This window comes from Astyanax mexicanus, chromosome 1 (assembly GCF_023375975.1).
Source record: "Astyanax mexicanus isolate ESR-SI-001 chromosome 1, AstMex3_surface, whole genome shotgun sequence".
Classification (NCBI taxonomy): Eukaryota; Metazoa; Chordata; class Actinopteri; order Characiformes; family Acestrorhamphidae; genus Astyanax; species Astyanax mexicanus.
The window spans coordinates 100,571,333-100,588,806 of NC_064408.1; the positions used below are offsets into that span (position 1 = coordinate 100,571,333).

General features: G+C 36.7%; 1 protein-coding gene across 3 annotated transcripts in view; it reads left to right on the forward strand.

Annotated features, from left to right (window-relative positions):
• Positions 1-9,109, forward strand: part of map3k15 (mitogen-activated protein kinase kinase kinase 15) — a 40,853-nt gene extending 31,744 nt beyond the window's left edge. For all 3 annotated transcript variants that reach the window (XM_007252326.4, XM_007252328.4, XM_049462812.1), the window contains 6 exons: positions 705-810; positions 964-1,195; positions 2,220-2,335; positions 2,425-2,534; positions 2,814-2,890; positions 6,743-9,109. In XM_007252326.4, the coding sequence (XP_007252388.3) occupies positions 705-810; positions 964-1,195; positions 2,220-2,335; positions 2,425-2,534; positions 2,814-2,890; positions 6,743-6,839 (738 nt within the window). In that variant the 3' untranslated portion in view covers positions 6,840-9,109. The remainder of the gene's footprint in view (positions 1-704; positions 811-963; positions 1,196-2,219; positions 2,336-2,424; positions 2,535-2,813; positions 2,891-6,742) is intronic.
• The last annotated feature ends 8,365 nt before the right edge of the window (positions 9,110-17,474 follow it).

Sequence of the window (17,474 nt, forward strand, 5' to 3'; positions counted from 1 at the left end):
GTTTTCTGCATGTGGAGGATAACAGGAGATTATTAGGATATATGTACTAAAACCACAAAATGCATATCACTTCATCTGTTTTAAACAGGATTATATCATGATAAGGCCAAGCCAAATGCAAGTGTGAATACACCCAAGACACATTTATATGTATAACATAGAAATCCGGTCACTCAATCCACTTAAGGAGGTGGTCTGAGAAACTTTTGAGTATTACGTTAAAGCATTGTAAAAACACAGGGGCAGTTTCACAGATGGGGATTATGCCTAGCTTTGGACTATACAGCGTTTTGTATAGAGATTTTCCAGTTGTAGTCTAAAAATAGGTAGGTTGGCAGGGAGGTAGGTGTGTAGACAGGTTGGTTGGTAGGTAGGTGGACAGCAGCTTCTTAAATTTAGGAATCCAGTAGCAACAGCACACCAGCAACAACCTCAACGGAAGGAATGATTGTTGTGCAGTGGATGAATTTCAAGCTTACATGCAGACTTAAAGCTTTTTGGGGAAACAGATGCAAAATGAATGTTTCTATAGTTCTGTTGTACCTAAAGTTGAAAACTATCAAGACTATTATTGGGAAATGCACCCCTGATTCCAAATGTTCACTTTTTGTTCATTTAAAAAAAAAAAAAAAACAATCAATCAATGATCAAGAATGAATTGTATTTTTTGTATTGAAAGTCTGTCTGTTTTCTTCCACTCTTAGGTGAATAAAGTGTTGAGGAATCACCATATTAAACCCCACTGGATGTTTGCCATGGACAACATTATCAGACGGGCTGTACAGGCCGCAGTCACAATATTAATTCCAGGTATGTGTGAGTGTGAAAGAAGATATATTTGTATCCAGTGCATCTGTGTATAATTTCATGGCCCGGGTCATTAGGCCTATAAATGTAAGAAGACACTGCACTTAGCTGTGAGTAAATCAATCTTCACTCTGATTCCCTCCCCGCCTGCCTCAGAGCTGCAGACTCACTTTGGCCCGGCCTCAGAGAGCGAGGGAGCAGAGAAAGACGCGGATGAGGTGGACGTGGAGGAGGATGGAGATTTTGGAGCAGTGGAGCCCGTAGCTCCAGAGGACACAGGGCTCACCTCGGGGGTCAGTACCCTCAGCTCAGTCATCTCCCATGATTCCCAGCGCACACAGCACCCGCTTGGTGTGCAGCTTACCCGCCTCAAGCAAGAGACAAGCAGGTATGCACACACAAACCTAATAAACATTCCTGTATTTTATAAATAGCCTCAGGACGTTAAGTGAAAGCTGTCATTGTGCTATAATTATTATAATAATATTTTTTTTACATTAGGCTAGTTAACTGGGACTTATCGGCTACTGTGTGCATCCATAAACAGTATATTGTTGAGATAAGATACTAGAATTCTTTATTAGTCTCACAGTGGAAAAATATACAATGTTGCAGCAGCAAGGGAAATAGCAAGGCACATGGAAGTACTAGAAAGAGGTAACAAACTCCGAAATATAAACATTTGTAAATAAGAAATCAAATATTGAAAAAAAATACATTAAATGCACATAAAAAGCCCATATTGTTCTTGTAGTGCACATTTCTATGGTATATTAAAAAAGATTAATATAATATTAATACAATTTCAAAATTGTATTTATTTTAATATAATTGTTTCAGTGAAAGCACCAATTTGTATATCTAAATGGCAACTTTTACAGGAAGAGAGTCATAGTTGTCCATGTACTGTTATTTTGTTGGTCCATTCATCATAAATTTTAATATGAGAAAAAAAAAAGTTGTATTGGAAGTATAATAAACCTGAACAAAAAACAAAAATAAAAGATGAGGTTTTGTTCTAACACAGATAATATGTAAATTTATATAGTATATAATGACCCCCATCATACATCTGTAAACAGAAAAACAGAAAAACACAACCCACACAAACAAAAATTGCCTTGGATGTATCTGCAAAATGGCAATTTTACAAAGAAGGACAAATTCTGTGTAAAATTATTTTCTTTAAATTTTGTAGCAATGCTACTGGTCCATTCACCTTGACTTTTTGACACATTGTAACAAACAACTGCCAGATTCACAATATGTCAGCCGAAAATACTGTTTTTTTAATGCAAAGTGCTTCTGTTTGAGAGTCTGTTTTGCCGTCAGCTCATTAGCTCATACCAGCATATCAGTACAGTTCAACTTTTCCCAATACAGACCACAGTATTTTTTATCTCCCCTTTCAGACTGCTGGAGGAACTGGTGCAGAAAGAGAAAGAGTACCAGCAGGTCCTGAGACAGACTATTCAACAGAGAGCACATGAGCTGGAGCTCTTTAGACTGCGACACCAGAACTCTACAGGTAATAAAATTAGCAAAACATGAACTCTTCTACATCTAGAGCTTCACTTACAAATCTTTTATATGATTACTGTGCTTTCCTCCCTCAAGTGGAGACTCCTTCTACCTCCATATTCCACATCTCAGTAGAGCCAGAACCAGACAAAGAGATGACCGACTGGCTGAAGGACCTGGATGCTGATTCAGAGACCATAGACAAGGTAAGTACAGTCTTTTTCCTTCAGCATATACAGATAATGTATTGTCGTATATGTGTAATGTAGTGTAATATGTGTGTGTATATATGTGTAACAAGGTGTAATATATGTGTATATACGTGTAATGTGGAGCACAGTGGTAAAAAAAGGATCTGGTTTTGCTTAGCCAGTATCTAGTCATTAAAGTACACTTTGATGGGCTCAGGCTAACCAATAGTAATATATGTCGGCCTCTGTATGTCTGTAATTTACAGATTTTGAAATGTTTTTTTTTTCTCTCAGTTTGTTTCAGAGGAATATACACTAAATGACATTCTTAATGACATTACCAAAGAGGATCTGCGATACATGAGGCTACGGTAAGGTCTTCTTTCCCTAGACCACACAGGATATATAATGAACGTTCTTCCAAGTACAACCTTTAAAACAAATGGTAAATTTTACCCTTAGCACATTTCTTTGTAGGTAGGAAAACATTTTTTATTTGCTTTTATGCACAGTTTTTTTTTTGGTGAAAAAAACACACAAAAAACATTACTTTTTGTTGTTTAATGAATGAAAATATGAATTAGTCAATCACCAAAGTGTAATTATAGTACCTTATTATTAGTAGTAGTAGTAGTATTTCTCAATGTTAAACATTTTAAAAAATAATTTAAGTAATTTGGTTTTGAGTGACATGGAATGCAAGACCTTTAGACAGTTTCCTAACTGTTTTTTTTTTTTTTTCTTTCTGTCACCTCCCAGTTCTTTTCTCTTCTGCAATAATAACAAAACAGTAGTCCAATAGTTGTTTGGGGACTTATGGCCAACAGATGGGGCTGCAGCTCTCCTACATTTCTCCAAAGCTTTCTAAGCAGCACCAGACCAGAGCTTTGTGGTGGTGAGACAATAAACATAAATAGACAATTAAACTTTTTTGTTAGGTATATTTTAGACTAATCATACTATAATTTACAGTGCTACACAAATTATTGAAAAGCGTTAACGTATGCTTAAAAACAAAAATTAAATTGAATAAAAAGTCAATCATCACTAAATTCATCAAATAAATAAATATAAACACCTCAATAAATGCCTTGAAGTTAAAATCACTCCTAGAAATCTTTCTTCTTGGCTCAGGTTAATTAGAGTGTGATCCAACCCAACTATCAAATGTACTCCTCATGTTTGAGCAAAACGGCCATTCATGTGCAGTTTAATATGATTTTTTACACAGATATTTACTACTGGTATCACTGATTAACAAACATTTTAACTGATGTTAACAAGTATGTAAGTTTGGTTCTACCTGACCTGAGTGATACCTATGGCATGGTGAAACACCCAGATTCTTTTAGAATTGGTAAGCACATGAGCCTGACTGGAACTGCTTTTGTCTGTTTTTTTTTTTTTTTTTTTTTTTTTTTTTTTTTTTTTCATTTTCAGTGGAAAATTCTTCCAGACATGAAGTTACCAGTGGTTTACTGCAAGGATTGCAGCAATTTTAGGTTCATTATTGTTTATTTTATGCACATTATGCCTGGGTAGAGTCATCAAGAGGCATATCATCTCTTTCCACTGCTATGGCGATGGCACACAATTCTATGTGACTGTTTCTTGACAGTAAGTTGATGACGTAATTACAAAAACAGGCCTACATATGGACCACAATATTTTTGTTTATGCAGTCCTTAGCATTACACATTTCCAGAGAAAGTGAGCAAGATGGTGGAATGGGTGTCATCAAACGAAATGTTAAGCGTTTAGTATTAAGTCATGGATTCAGAGACTGGCGGTGATGCCTCAGATGCTCCAGTGCCCTTATTTAACTGGCAGCATTTATGTCACTATAATGATGTACAGTACAGGTTCCAACGAACTTATCTGATTCATGGGGTCAGGATATAGCAACAAAAAAAAACAAGACACTTTACAGTACATACAGTGACGTTCAATTCGTCTGCAACAGACAAAATTCCCCCAGTAGTGTCATATTTACAAAACAACATCAGCAGTAGGAAATAAGTTATTTATATAGAAGATAAGATTATTCTTTATTAGACTCACAGTGGGGAAATTCACAAATATATGTTGTGTTGCATGTTGTACACTGCATTAATTCAGTTTAACAAGAATAAGACCCAATCCCTTTTTTTTTTTGTACCTCTACTCCTTGCTTACGAGTGTAACCCTCCCATTGGAACAGAGTTACAAGAGGAAGGGTAAAATCTTCCCCAATAATTGGGACAACCCTTCAAGCACCTGATGCAAATATATATATATAGCAGTAGAGAGCTAAAATTCAGCAACTCAGTTAACTAGTTAAGGAACTAGTTAACTTTAGGGCATTGTATGTCTACAGAAAAGGGGGCAGGTGGTGCAACAATTAATTTTTATTGTCCATTCCTTAATTCCTCTGTTATGAAAAGCTGAAATTAGATTTTTTTAGTTTTTTGTTTTTTAGTTTCCACCTAAAGTGATGCAGTTTCTGCTGTCTGATAAACAACATGTCCATAAAACCCTGAAACTACACATTAAACTATAGTAATTTAGATATCATCATTATCTTTATCAAGGAATATACTACAATTTGTAGATTTCTTTGGTCACTTGCCAGAGATTTCACAGAGGCCTCTGTTTTAAGTGTGACTCTGAAAATCTGTTTGAAGTAGGGCTGCACAGTCGTTTAAGCACCCAAGGGGTGAAATGGGTACAATGAATGAAAAATGAATGTATTCATTTACTTTATGTTGCTGACAGCACAGCCACCTTACTGACACAAATAAACAAATATATACACACACAGCGTGTCTAGTCCCTGTAGAGACGTAGGTAAAGTAGGTAGATAAAGTAGGTAGATAAAGGAGTAATAAAGCCACCAGCATTGAGCTGTGGAGCAGTGTTCTCTAAATGATGGTGCTCCATCCAGTGCTTTGGTTATGGGCTGGGGAATAACGTAGAGTGGTGATTATACTCACCACACTAATGTTAGTACCACTTTAAAATAAGTCTACCTTTATAAAGGGTTTATAAATGGTTTACAATTAGTTTATTAATGGTTACTAATTAGGTTGTAAATGCCTTAAAATCATTAATAATCAGTTATGTGGCTGTGGGTTCACTATTTGGCAAACAACAGGTCTACGTACATTTCTATGTATGTGTTATAACTGATTATTCATGATTTTTAAGGCATTTACAACCTAGTTAGTAACTATTAATAAACTAAACCATTTATAAACCCTTTATAAAGGTAGTCTTATTTTAAAGTGGTACCCTAATGTTTATGCTGGATGCAATCAAGTCCTCACCAAAAATGCTTTAAAATCTAATAGAAAACTTTCCCTTTACAGGTACTTTTTAATACCTTTAATATTGGAAGAACCAATGAATTAGCAGGTCTTCCAATACTTTTGTCTATGTGGAAACAGAAAACAGGAATGTTTCAGTATTTGACGATTTTCAGCCATTACGTGACCAGAAAGTGTTTCTAGTATTAGCCAATTCTTAGAGCTGATTACATAATATTTGCAAGTTATTCACAGATTTACAGCAGCTCCGCATGAAGTTCCTCAATCACAGGATGCTGCAGTTGGAATTGGAAAACTACATTATTTTTGGATTGTGTAAAACTTTGAGGACTTTTTAAATCACTAACTGGATTTGCCTCTCGAGAGTGCATCAACCACACAGTCCAGTACAGTGCAGACCACATTTGACCACAACAAAGTGTAGAGCAGCAACAGTCTGAAAGTTGATGAAGTGCTGGGGGTTTTTGTGCTAAATTAGGCAGATTTGCAAGTTTGCCTAGAAATATTACAGAGCTCTGAGTTATCCAGCGCATTTAGGTGCTGCAACTATGAGCTGAGGATTGCCAGTCCAGAAATGCACAATTGGCATTGTTCCCTCAGTGCAAGGCTAGATGATGTGATCTGCCCTTGATCAATAGTGATGATTGTTCAATCGTACTCAAAGATTATTGGTGATCATTTAGTAAATAATTTACCGTATTGTTCCTAATAGTCTACACAGTCTGCATGATTAATAATGGCACAGTACTTGAGAATTCAGTCGTGTGTGCATGTAGGGCATTTTAGCACAGCTTGTTTTTCTGTTTTGTAACTTTTGTAATGTAGCACTGCACACTGTAGATGTGGATTGATTGTGCAGAGATGGCCAGTAGTATGCCTCTGACCCAGTGCGTATAATTAATTCTGTGTGTTTTACAGTGGTGGGGTGCTGTGTCGTATATGGAAGGCTATCCAGAGGCATCGCAGCAGAGAGCAGAAGAGAATAAGGAGCAATGAGCTGACCTCAGAGGGATGAGCAGAGATCCTACAAAAACAGACATCTGAATCGACGTGACACTTGTGTGCCTGTTGAAAACACACGCAGTTTGTAAGATGTCTCTCCAATCAAGTAAAGGACTCGCTCAACTGGTCTGTGTATGTGAACGTTCCGTTCCGTTCTGTCATTTTCCCTTGGCACTTCGGATTTGCATGGAGAGCTCTCTTTCCACTGTCATTGAATTTTCCATTGACATTCAGGCTCTGTAGAAACACTTCACCTGACATTTCAGTGGGGAATCTTCAGTTTTGCTCTGAAGAGCTGAGCGTTTTCTTTATCTTTTATTTTGTTGTTTGTGTATATGCTTGATGAGAAGGAAGTTGACTGGATGTCTACTTCCTGCAACACGATCCTCTGGCATTTTTCCAGCAGTCATTCCTCATAATGTCATACTCGTACTGACGTCTACTGGTAGCTGTAAAAATGCCTTAAAACCTCATCTGAAACAAGTTTGTTGCCAAAGGGGGAGAATCGTGTTCTGATTTGACATTTTCCTTATGGAAAGCTTTTGACATATGGAGTGACTCACGTCAGAGCAAATGATTAGACTTGAACTGATGAGCTCCAGAGCTAATAATAGTGGTCCTCTTCCCTCTGCCTGTACTGCTTAACACAAGTCTGTGAAGACTTTTAATCCTGTGAAACTACTCTACATATATACTGAATATATAAATGCTAAATACAGAAGTGTATATTGCAACCCCTTTCTTTGAGTTAATTGCAGACAGTATGATTCATAGCTCAGATCAGGGATCACAGGTTTAGGCTTGTGCTCTTGCTCTTACACACTGACGCTCTTACACACTGACATTTCTCCAGATTCCTTGAATGGTTTTATAATTGTATTCACATTAGAAGAAGAAATATGCAAATACCTGACAGTCATTATTTGAGGTACTGTGTTTTAATATTTTTCACATGCATTTGTTGACAAACTGGATTTATGTGGCCCAAATTTGGTCCTCAAAGACTCATTCATGAATGTTTGACATGACCTAATTATTTTTTATATTACATTTTTATAATGAATTTATATTAATAAAACCTTTTCTGGAGTATGTAGCAGAGCCGAAATGCAGGAATACAAACAAAAATGAAATATCTATAGGCATTTTTAATTTTTTTTTTTTTACATATTGTCCCAAACGTTTCTGATAATTGGTGGTAGAACACATCTGTTGAGGGGCCAAATAGTCTGTCTAAATGATTATTATAGGCTATTGAAATATTATTACATTTGAATAGTTTGGCCCAAACCAACGTTTCAGAGAAATTACATATAGCAGTTCCAGTAGTCATGTTAATATACAGTGCACATTAAAAACAGCACGCGTTGACCAAACTGATAAATGTACAATCCAATAAATCAAATCGCTAAAAAAGAATGCAAAAAAATAATGGAAAATAGAGATGTGGATTTTAAATCCATTAAAACCTGTTTTGGGCTCTGTGTAACTCATTCAGACAAGAAAGCTCAAGTAAAACTTATAAAAACCAATGAAGTGTGCTTGAGTTTTAATCAAACATGCTGATTTGACAGAATTAAATTTAAGTTATATTGTCCAGGACAGACTTCACATGACTCACTGAGGCCTAGCACCACATCTTGTCTAGCTGGCTAATCTATGGGTGCACAGAAGTTGAGCTCTAGTCAGATGTTCAGCAGATGTTCAGAAATGCATCCACTCATCGTGTTCATTGCTGTCAATGAAAGTGTTCCTGCAAACATACCTTTTTGATATATGAGTAGCCTTATGAGTTATGAATGCGTACTTGGTTAATCACAGAGAAGAGACACAAGAAAACAAGACCAGGCAAAGTCCATTTTTGCTGGATTCCACATGCTTTACTGATAAAGAAGCAGTCATTCATGTGGGTCCAAAATAAACATCTGTCTAATTAGATACGGTGAGAACCATTAAGACTTTAGGGTGATAAAATGAAACAACTTCCAGCTTTCTTTTGTACGTTTTACCTCAGAGCGATTACAAGTTAGCTCTGCCTCCTAAGTCACAACCTACACAAGATCCTTTGCTATGTGTTTTGCAGTAACAAAGGGCAATATCCATAAATTCAACTATTTCATTGGATTTTTCATTTTCCTGTATATGGCAGACTAGTGTTTGAGTTCCAAGGTACTAAACTATACTACACCAAAAAGGCTGCCCTCACATAGCAGACAAAAAGTGACCCAAATTTACTTTTTAATCCAATGCATATCATACTCTGCAGAGTGACTTGATCTAAACCAGTGTTTCTCAACCAGGGTGCCGCGGCACCCTGGGGTGCCGTCTGTCTTCATCGGGGGTGCCGTCAAAATATTGCGCCTCACGTGCATATTTCCTTTCCAGAGTCAGCTCGTGTCGGGGTGTGTCCCAATTCACAGGCAGCATACTCTGAAGGATGCGACCCACAGAGGCGGTGTATTACTGCGCAGCTGTGACGCAATCTGTCTTCGAATACAGACTCAGAAGGATGCAGCCCCTAAATTGGGACACAGTGTAAAGCACCAGCCAGCGCTACACCCCCCCCCCGTTCTCACCTGAAGTACTGCGCCAGCACCCCCCGCCAACCCCCCCCCACCCCCCGGTATTCTCACCTGAAGTACTGCGCCAGCACCCCCCCCCCCCGTAAACTGGGGTGCCGTGACATCTCGCATATATTTAAAGGGTGTCGTGATATAAAAAAGGTTGAGAAACGCTGATCTAAACAACCAGCACAATATTCACTGGAAAATTGTAAAATTGCACTGAGGTAGGCTTTTAGTTGGAGGATAGAGATGTAAAATACACATATTGCTATGGCTGGTTGTTGGAAAATTCCAACAAATGACTGAAAGGAAAATAGAACATTTTAAATAAAAATGAAAGAATAACTCCTGCAATATTTCATGTAAAGCATTGGTCTTTTATGAATGAGTGTCAATTTAGGAGCACAAACTGATCAGATAATTTAAGATATATATATATATATATATATATATATATATATATATATATATATATCTTTATATTAATTCATATTAATTATAAATTCAATATTTGGGCCACTTTACCTGCTGTGTAAATGTAGCCTAAGAGTCTTTGGGCACGACTACTAAAGCTAAATCATCTTGCTATATAATGTGATTTAAATATTATACAATAAGAGAACTATCTGCCAAATTCCAAATATGTACATGGTAGCTGAGTACTGTTTGAATTCATATTTGTATGTCAAAAGAATGGAAAGACAACACATTCTTACCAGCCCTCATATCCTGTTTTAGATGAGGCAGATAAAAACAGAACATCTAAGTAATATTTCAGTTACTTTTCACCTTTTATAGTTGATACTGTTGCAGTGCCACAGTTTCCACTGAGAGATTAGATACAGATACAAAAATAAGATTTGAAAGACACTGATGAAAAATGTACTTTGTTTCACTGGATGCTCTTTATATTGGTGTTTATATCTGGACTGTATTATATATTGAGGAGCCATGTTTATACTAGTGTTCAAAGGTTTGGAATCATAATGATCTTGCTGTAAAAAATATATTTTTCGTCATTCATATATAATAACTGATACCTTGCAGATTGATGTTACAAACTTTTTGATAAAAAAAAAATATTTTAGACATTTTAGTTGAGTATTGTTTGAAAGGGTCACAAAACAATACATAGGGATTAACCGGATGTTAATGTTCGTATCATTTTTTATAAGTCTCTTATCATTTTTCAGTGACCTCTCAAAATGTAAAATGCCTTCAGTTTATGTCTCATTTCCTCGTAAACGAATGTAAAATGTGTCAAACACGGATTTCAGATGTTTTGAACACTAGTGTATGAATTCAATTGTACATATTTATAATCTGCACTTGTTCATATGTTTATATATTCAGAATTAGATGTTTTATATGAGATATTGTGTGTTTTTAAGATTGTCTGGACAAAAATCCAGCAAAACTTTTGGACCAGGGCTTGGATGAATGCCTTTAATGAAACACAAAGCCTTTTTGATTGGAGTAATTCTATTCCTAGCACTCTGAAGCAGGCCTTAACTGTGTGCTGTGAATGTACTTAATCTGAAACGTATAGTTGCTGTATAAAATCAGTATGAATGGTTAAGACCCAGTCCCTGTTGTTGTCAGTGAGGTGATGTTCCTTTAAGTGTTGAGATGTTTGGGCACTAAAATGTGATGTTCCATAGCTTTGGGGCAGGTTAAGATTAGCACACCTTCCACAGCGAGCTACAGATTTTTTCCATAGACTGCAGAGTTGCACCAAATGAGCACAGGCGGTGGAGCTCGTAGTCACCAGTAAGGTATTACAAGCATTACAAGACCTAAGGACCCTCCCGGTGTGTGGTAACAGGATCCTTGCAGTAGTGGTTTGTTATGTTTCGTCAAATTCTTAGCTTATCTTTATCGGATGCAGAAGCATGGAATTGTCCGTTGCCCATGAAAAGAAGAGTTTATATCATATCATGAACATCACGTGTTGTTTAAAAAGAAACCAGTTGTTTCACATCGCTAAACGCATATTTTACTGCAAACGAAAGCAAGACACCTGTAGAAATGTGAGACTAGTGACTTTACTGTTGTTTTTTTCACAGTTATATGTACTGATTTATTAATGCTTACCAAAACTGCCTGAGTCTGAATGAACAGTCAAACCACAGACTGGTAAGACCAAAGCACCAGAACTGCTGGAACCTGAACCATATATGTGCATTTTCATGATTCCTCTGTGTGTCTTCACCATGTTCTGTGGATTTCTGTTCTTGTCTTCTGTGAAATAACAGTATTTCTAATCGTTTTGTGACGGTGTTGATGTTTGAAACGTGTGCTTTTGTGCCTTTTAAATTATTATTGTTATTATTATTATTGTATATGTCTGTATGTGGACATGAAAAGGGTTTTGACTAGGTCATTTCTTAAATAAAAAAAACACACTGGAACTGCAACTTACACTGAACTACATGTTTGAGCACTCAATAAACCTGGAACTTTAACAACTTTCCACTTTCCATTCACTGTAAAAATGTAAGCATCGTCACATCAGCTGCTCTGTCATATCATGTCCCTGCTCTTTGTCAGCACACTTTCCATGTTGCACAATCTTAAACGAATGTTTGCATCTCATTTAAGCCAATGGACAGTTGTTGTTGTTGTGGTCGTGATGATAGCATGCTAACGGTACCTGGTTTACACTTTCAACAATAATTCATCCAAAACCTCTTGGGGTCAACAGTGTAAGGCCCTATCCCATTTCACCCCTTGGCCCTACCACTTACCCCTACCCCTTATTTTCAAGTGTAACCCTTCCCTTAGAACAGAGTTACAGAATTGGGACAAACCTTCAAGCACCTGATACGTCATTAGAATAACAGAACATATGACTTATTATGAAATAAACCAATGTCTTACAGTTATTAGGGTGACAAATTGAATAATCCAAATAACAAGTATGCTAAATTTGTTGGGCGACACAGGACAGGTGAATCTGGAGCAGGTAGTGTGTTACAAGAAACCACTAAAATGTGAAAGAATGTGGGTCCTCAGCATGGGTGTGGTAATGAGGGGAAAAGTGGACCTGACTACCCAGGGCCTGAGTAAGTAGAGAGAGGGGCCCATAAAAATCCTGTTGTTTTTTTTCGCTCACATTCCTCGTGTACTGACATGGATAGGGGCCCACTGACACTGAGAGTGTACAGGGCCCAGATTTTGCTGCTACACCCCTGGTCCTCAGTGACAGAGTCGGGAACCACTGGTATAACTCTCCTTTTTACCGGACTGGTGCTTTTGTGGTGCATACTTCCTTTTCACAAGGGGACCCAGAATATATATTTTTTTAAATTCTGTATATCTGTTGCTTTTAATTAGAAATTCAGATGAAATACACTTTATAAACAGTTTAAGTAAAAATTAACTAAAAGTAAGTTTTGTATATTTGACTGAGTTGGTTTCCCCACCATGTTTAAAGAGAAGGACAAAACCAGTTTAGTGCTGATATTAATCTGATGTTCTTCTCTTATCAAACCCCCCACCTCCACCTCCGCCAGCAGGGAACATAGAGCATAAGATCAGATCAAAATGAGCACTTAGCTGTGGAGGTATGGGGTTTGAAAACATAAGAGAAAGGCATGATGTCACATTCTCTACTGAGAGAATGCTAACATAGATCTGAGATGTAGAGGAGAAATGACAAGATATTATACTTAGTCTCATATAAATCTTATGAAGCTGAGTCTGAGGTGAGAGTTAAAGAGATGAAGCTGCCTGTGGGACAAATAATAAAACTGAGAGGAGATCTTAATTTGAATATACTCTCCAGGGAAAAATTATCTTGGAAAAAACTGACCTAAAATGACATTGAGATGAAAGCCAAGGCAATACAAATACTAACTAGTTTAGAAGTATGAAGAATACAGTATAGATATGTGTCAAAGTTGAGTATACTCAAATATCCACAATACACACTCAGAACTGCAGCCGGACTCTTTGTGGGAGATATTCGTGAGATGAGCAACATAAAGATTGGCTGCCTTCTTTTGATCTACATAATGCCTTTAAGAAGAAAAAACAAAGAAAAAGCAAAGAAAACAAATTACACTTACAGATACTCATCCAGATACTCATCTGACTGACTGCAATAGACTGTTCCAAACAATACCCTGCTGACACTGTCCCAGCATGACCTTTAAATACAGCTCTGGAAAAAAATTGAGACCACTTCAGTTTTGTTGATTTTGCTATTTATAGGTATATGTTTGAGTAAAATGAACATTGTTGTTTTATTCTATAAACTACGGACAATATTTCTCCCAAATTCCAAATACAAATATTGTCTTTTAGAGCATTTATTTGCAGAAAATGAGAAATGGCTGAAATAACAAAAAAGATGCAGAACTTTCAGACCTCAAATAATGCAAAGAAAACAAGTTCATATTCACAAAGTTTTAAGAGTTCAGAAATCAATATTTGATGGAATAACCCTGGTTTTTAATCACAGTTTTCATGCATCTTGGCATGTTCTCCAAGCTGAACTGCTTGAATTTTTGCACCAGGAGTGGCATAAAGTTATTCAAAAGCAGTGTGTAAGACTGGTGGAGGAGAACATGCCAAGATGCATGAAAACTGTGATTAAAAACCAGGGTTGTTCCACCAAATATTGATTTCTGAACTCTTAAAACTTTATGAATATGAACTTTATTTGAGGTCGGAAAGCTCTGCATTTTTTTTAGCCAATTCTCATTTTCTGCAGATAAATGCTCTAAATGACAATTCTTTTTTGGAATTTAGGAGAAATGTTGTCCGTAGTTTATAGAATAAAACAACAATGTTCATTTTACTCAAACATTTACTTGTAAATAGCAAAATTATTTAGAATTTTGTTAAGGTGTATCTTAATATGTTAATGTCCACACAGAACCTAAAACTATATCTTCCCTCACTTATGAACACTCGCGTGGAGGAGGGAAATTAATCAGAGCAAGAGCAGACAGATAGCAGAGAAAAAGAAAGAGTGGAAATGAATGAGAGCTGTGGAATTTCTGTTTCCATTTTCAGAGTGCAGAAGGCCTCAAACTACCTAATTTAAACGTTGCATTTTTTTTTTTTTTCATAATCCCATGAGCATGACATAAAACCAGATCAGTAAAAAAAAGTCCACATTTTCAAATGACAGACTTTGGACAGACATACAGTACTGTGAAAGAAGCTTTTGGCACTTGCAAAACTTTAGAAATACAAATTATACAATTATAATTATACAAAACGTAGTGTTTTTACATCACTATTTTCCATAAAAACATCTCTAAATCTCTCATCAGGGCAGCCTGGTATTATTTATAGTCATAATAAACACCTGCCCAGCTGGCCTCCGAGATCAATAGATGTTAATTTCAGGTTTAATGTTGATGACAAAAATTTCATGTCAGGATAACATCTAATACTGTTACGCGTCTGCAGTGTGGTTTGGTAAATCATTGTTTAGTGATGTTAAATCAGGTGAACTGGTGATTGAATTGAACACATCCATGTCTGGCTGGGGGGCATCCTGTAGAAATCTGTAGGCAGGATTTGTTCTTTTGACTAGCTCAAGAAATTTTGAATACTTTCTTCAAAATAATATTGTTTGTTGTTCTTACTGTATTTGTGTAACTGCATTTGTTCTGGAGTTATCACAAAGAATACTCTTAATTTTGAGATAAATGGGGGCCTAAAACTCTGCACAGTACCGTATTTAAAAAAAAAAAAAATCTAGTTTGCAAAAAATGGGTGGAAACTCATGAGAACAAATAAGGACAAGAGGTAATTAACAAACGTGCTTGTACATGAAAACATGGATGTGATTCTGGTTTAACCACATTTTTGCACATTTTCTATCAGGTGTTGTGAAACAACCATGTAGATAAATGTGACGGGGTGATCTGAGTGTAGCTGGTTTGCTACTGAGAAAGCCCTTTATCTGTCATCTGATCTAACCATAAATCAACCTGTCACCCAGAGTTTCTGGACAAAGGCAGACAAATTAAACACAGTTTCACTGTTGTAAACTAATATTTAATACTTAAAATGCACTTCTTCATACAAACATTGCTGGAGGCATTTATATAAAAAGCTCAGGAGTAGAGAGTATAGAGATATTATTAAGAGCAGAGTACGGCACCAGCAATATGAATAAATGAATGAAAGTATTCTTGCTTTCTAGAAAGTCGCTTTACAATCAGAACTTAACCAAACAAACCACACACACCAACAAAAAGAATCATCCAACAGGAAACATCTGTGCACCTGCATTTTTTTAAAAATAACTTTGAAATGGGTCGAACATAAGAGGAGAGTTTTTGCTTTTCAATCCAGAGCTAAATTGTGCAGAGTAGCTCTGTTCACATTAATACATTAACTGTGATTAATCACACTTTTTGGAAAACTGAGTTCAATTTCACTACTAGTCACAGCCAGACCTGTAGTATCAAGAAATCACTCAAATTGAACCTGTCTGATAGCACGAAGCAGCTTTGTCTGAAGCAACAGTCATTGATCATCTGGAACACTGGTGAACCGAACCATCCCAGGAGTGGCCGGTCAGCCGAAATTATTCCAAAAGGGCATGGACAACTCATCCAGGAGGTCACAAAAGAACCAAGAACAACATTTAACTGCAGGTCTTACTCGCCTTAGTTACGTTCAGTGTTAATGATTCAATAATAAGAATGTGCAACTGGGTGAAAATGGTCTTAATGGAAGAGTTCTGAGGCAAAAAAACACTGCTGTCACAGTTGCCAAAAGACATCTTGATAAATTCCCAGCACTTTGGGTAAATATTCTTTGGACTGACGTGACAAAAGTAAACTTTTTGGAAGATGTGTGTCCCGTTACATCTAGCCTAAATCTAACACATAATTGGTGATGGTGCTGTAATAGATGGAATCAGGAATTCTGCTGTTTACCAGACAATCCTGAAAGATAATGTCCGGCCTCAAGCTCAGAAGTATTTGGGTTCTACAGCAGGACAATGACCCAAAGCACATAAATCCACCTCTGAATGGCTTAAAAACACAAAATAAAACTTTTGGAGTGGCCTGGTTATTGAGATGCTGTGGCATGATCTTCAACAGGCTGTTCATGCTGGATAAATCTTCCAATGTGTCTAAATTAAAACAATTCTGCAAAGAAGAGTGGGCCAAAATTCCTCCACAGAGATGTAAAGGACTCTTGCCAGTCATCAGTAAAGCTTGATTGCAGTTGTTGCCGCCAAGGGTGACACAACCAAGTTATTAGTTTTAGGGGCAAAGACTTTTTTACACAGGGCTGGGTTGGTTTGGATAGTTTTTTTCTTTTAATGAAATTAAATGAAACTGTCATTTAAAAAGTGCTTTTTATATTTGCTCAGGTTATCTTTGTCTGATATGTCTGCAGCAGCACTATCCCAGAGCAGTCATAAGGATCACAGGACACAACAGATTTACTTTCTTTAGAGGTTAAGATTACATGGTGCAAACAGTAGGATTTTAATGTTGTTTTATTTTGTCAGTGATTGAAAGCGTTATAAAAAACTACATGACTATATGGTTCAGTGAATTTGAAGACTAGGCTGTTCAGACTGATATGAATTCGCTCCATAATTGTAGGTCGGGATCTAGAGGATCACTTTAACACACACTGCGGTTCATCCTGTCCTGTCGCGTTTCCCCCTTGTATATTACTGTATGTATGGATGGGTTAATTGCTAATTTCGCTGGTACTTGCGAGCATGTGACAATAAAAGCAATTCTGATTCTGATTCTAAGAGACTAGAAAGTAGCATATTGTCTGATACAACCCATGTGAAAACTTAGTTCTTTTCCCTTCAAACTGACAATTTAGAGTACTAAAGATAAGGTTAAACAGGTTCAGGAATAGCTTTATTCCACAGTCAGTAATGCTGCTTAATTAAGGTTGTAAATCGATGTATAGAACACATGGTGTTGATGTTAAATTTGGATGTGAGTGATCATTTTGGTTTGTTTATTTACTTGTATAATGCGATGTGTTTACTTGTAATAGAGCCGTTGTGGATGCAAGACAAATTTCAGAAAATTATGACAATGAAAGTGTATTGTTTTGTATTGTATTTAGAGTATAGC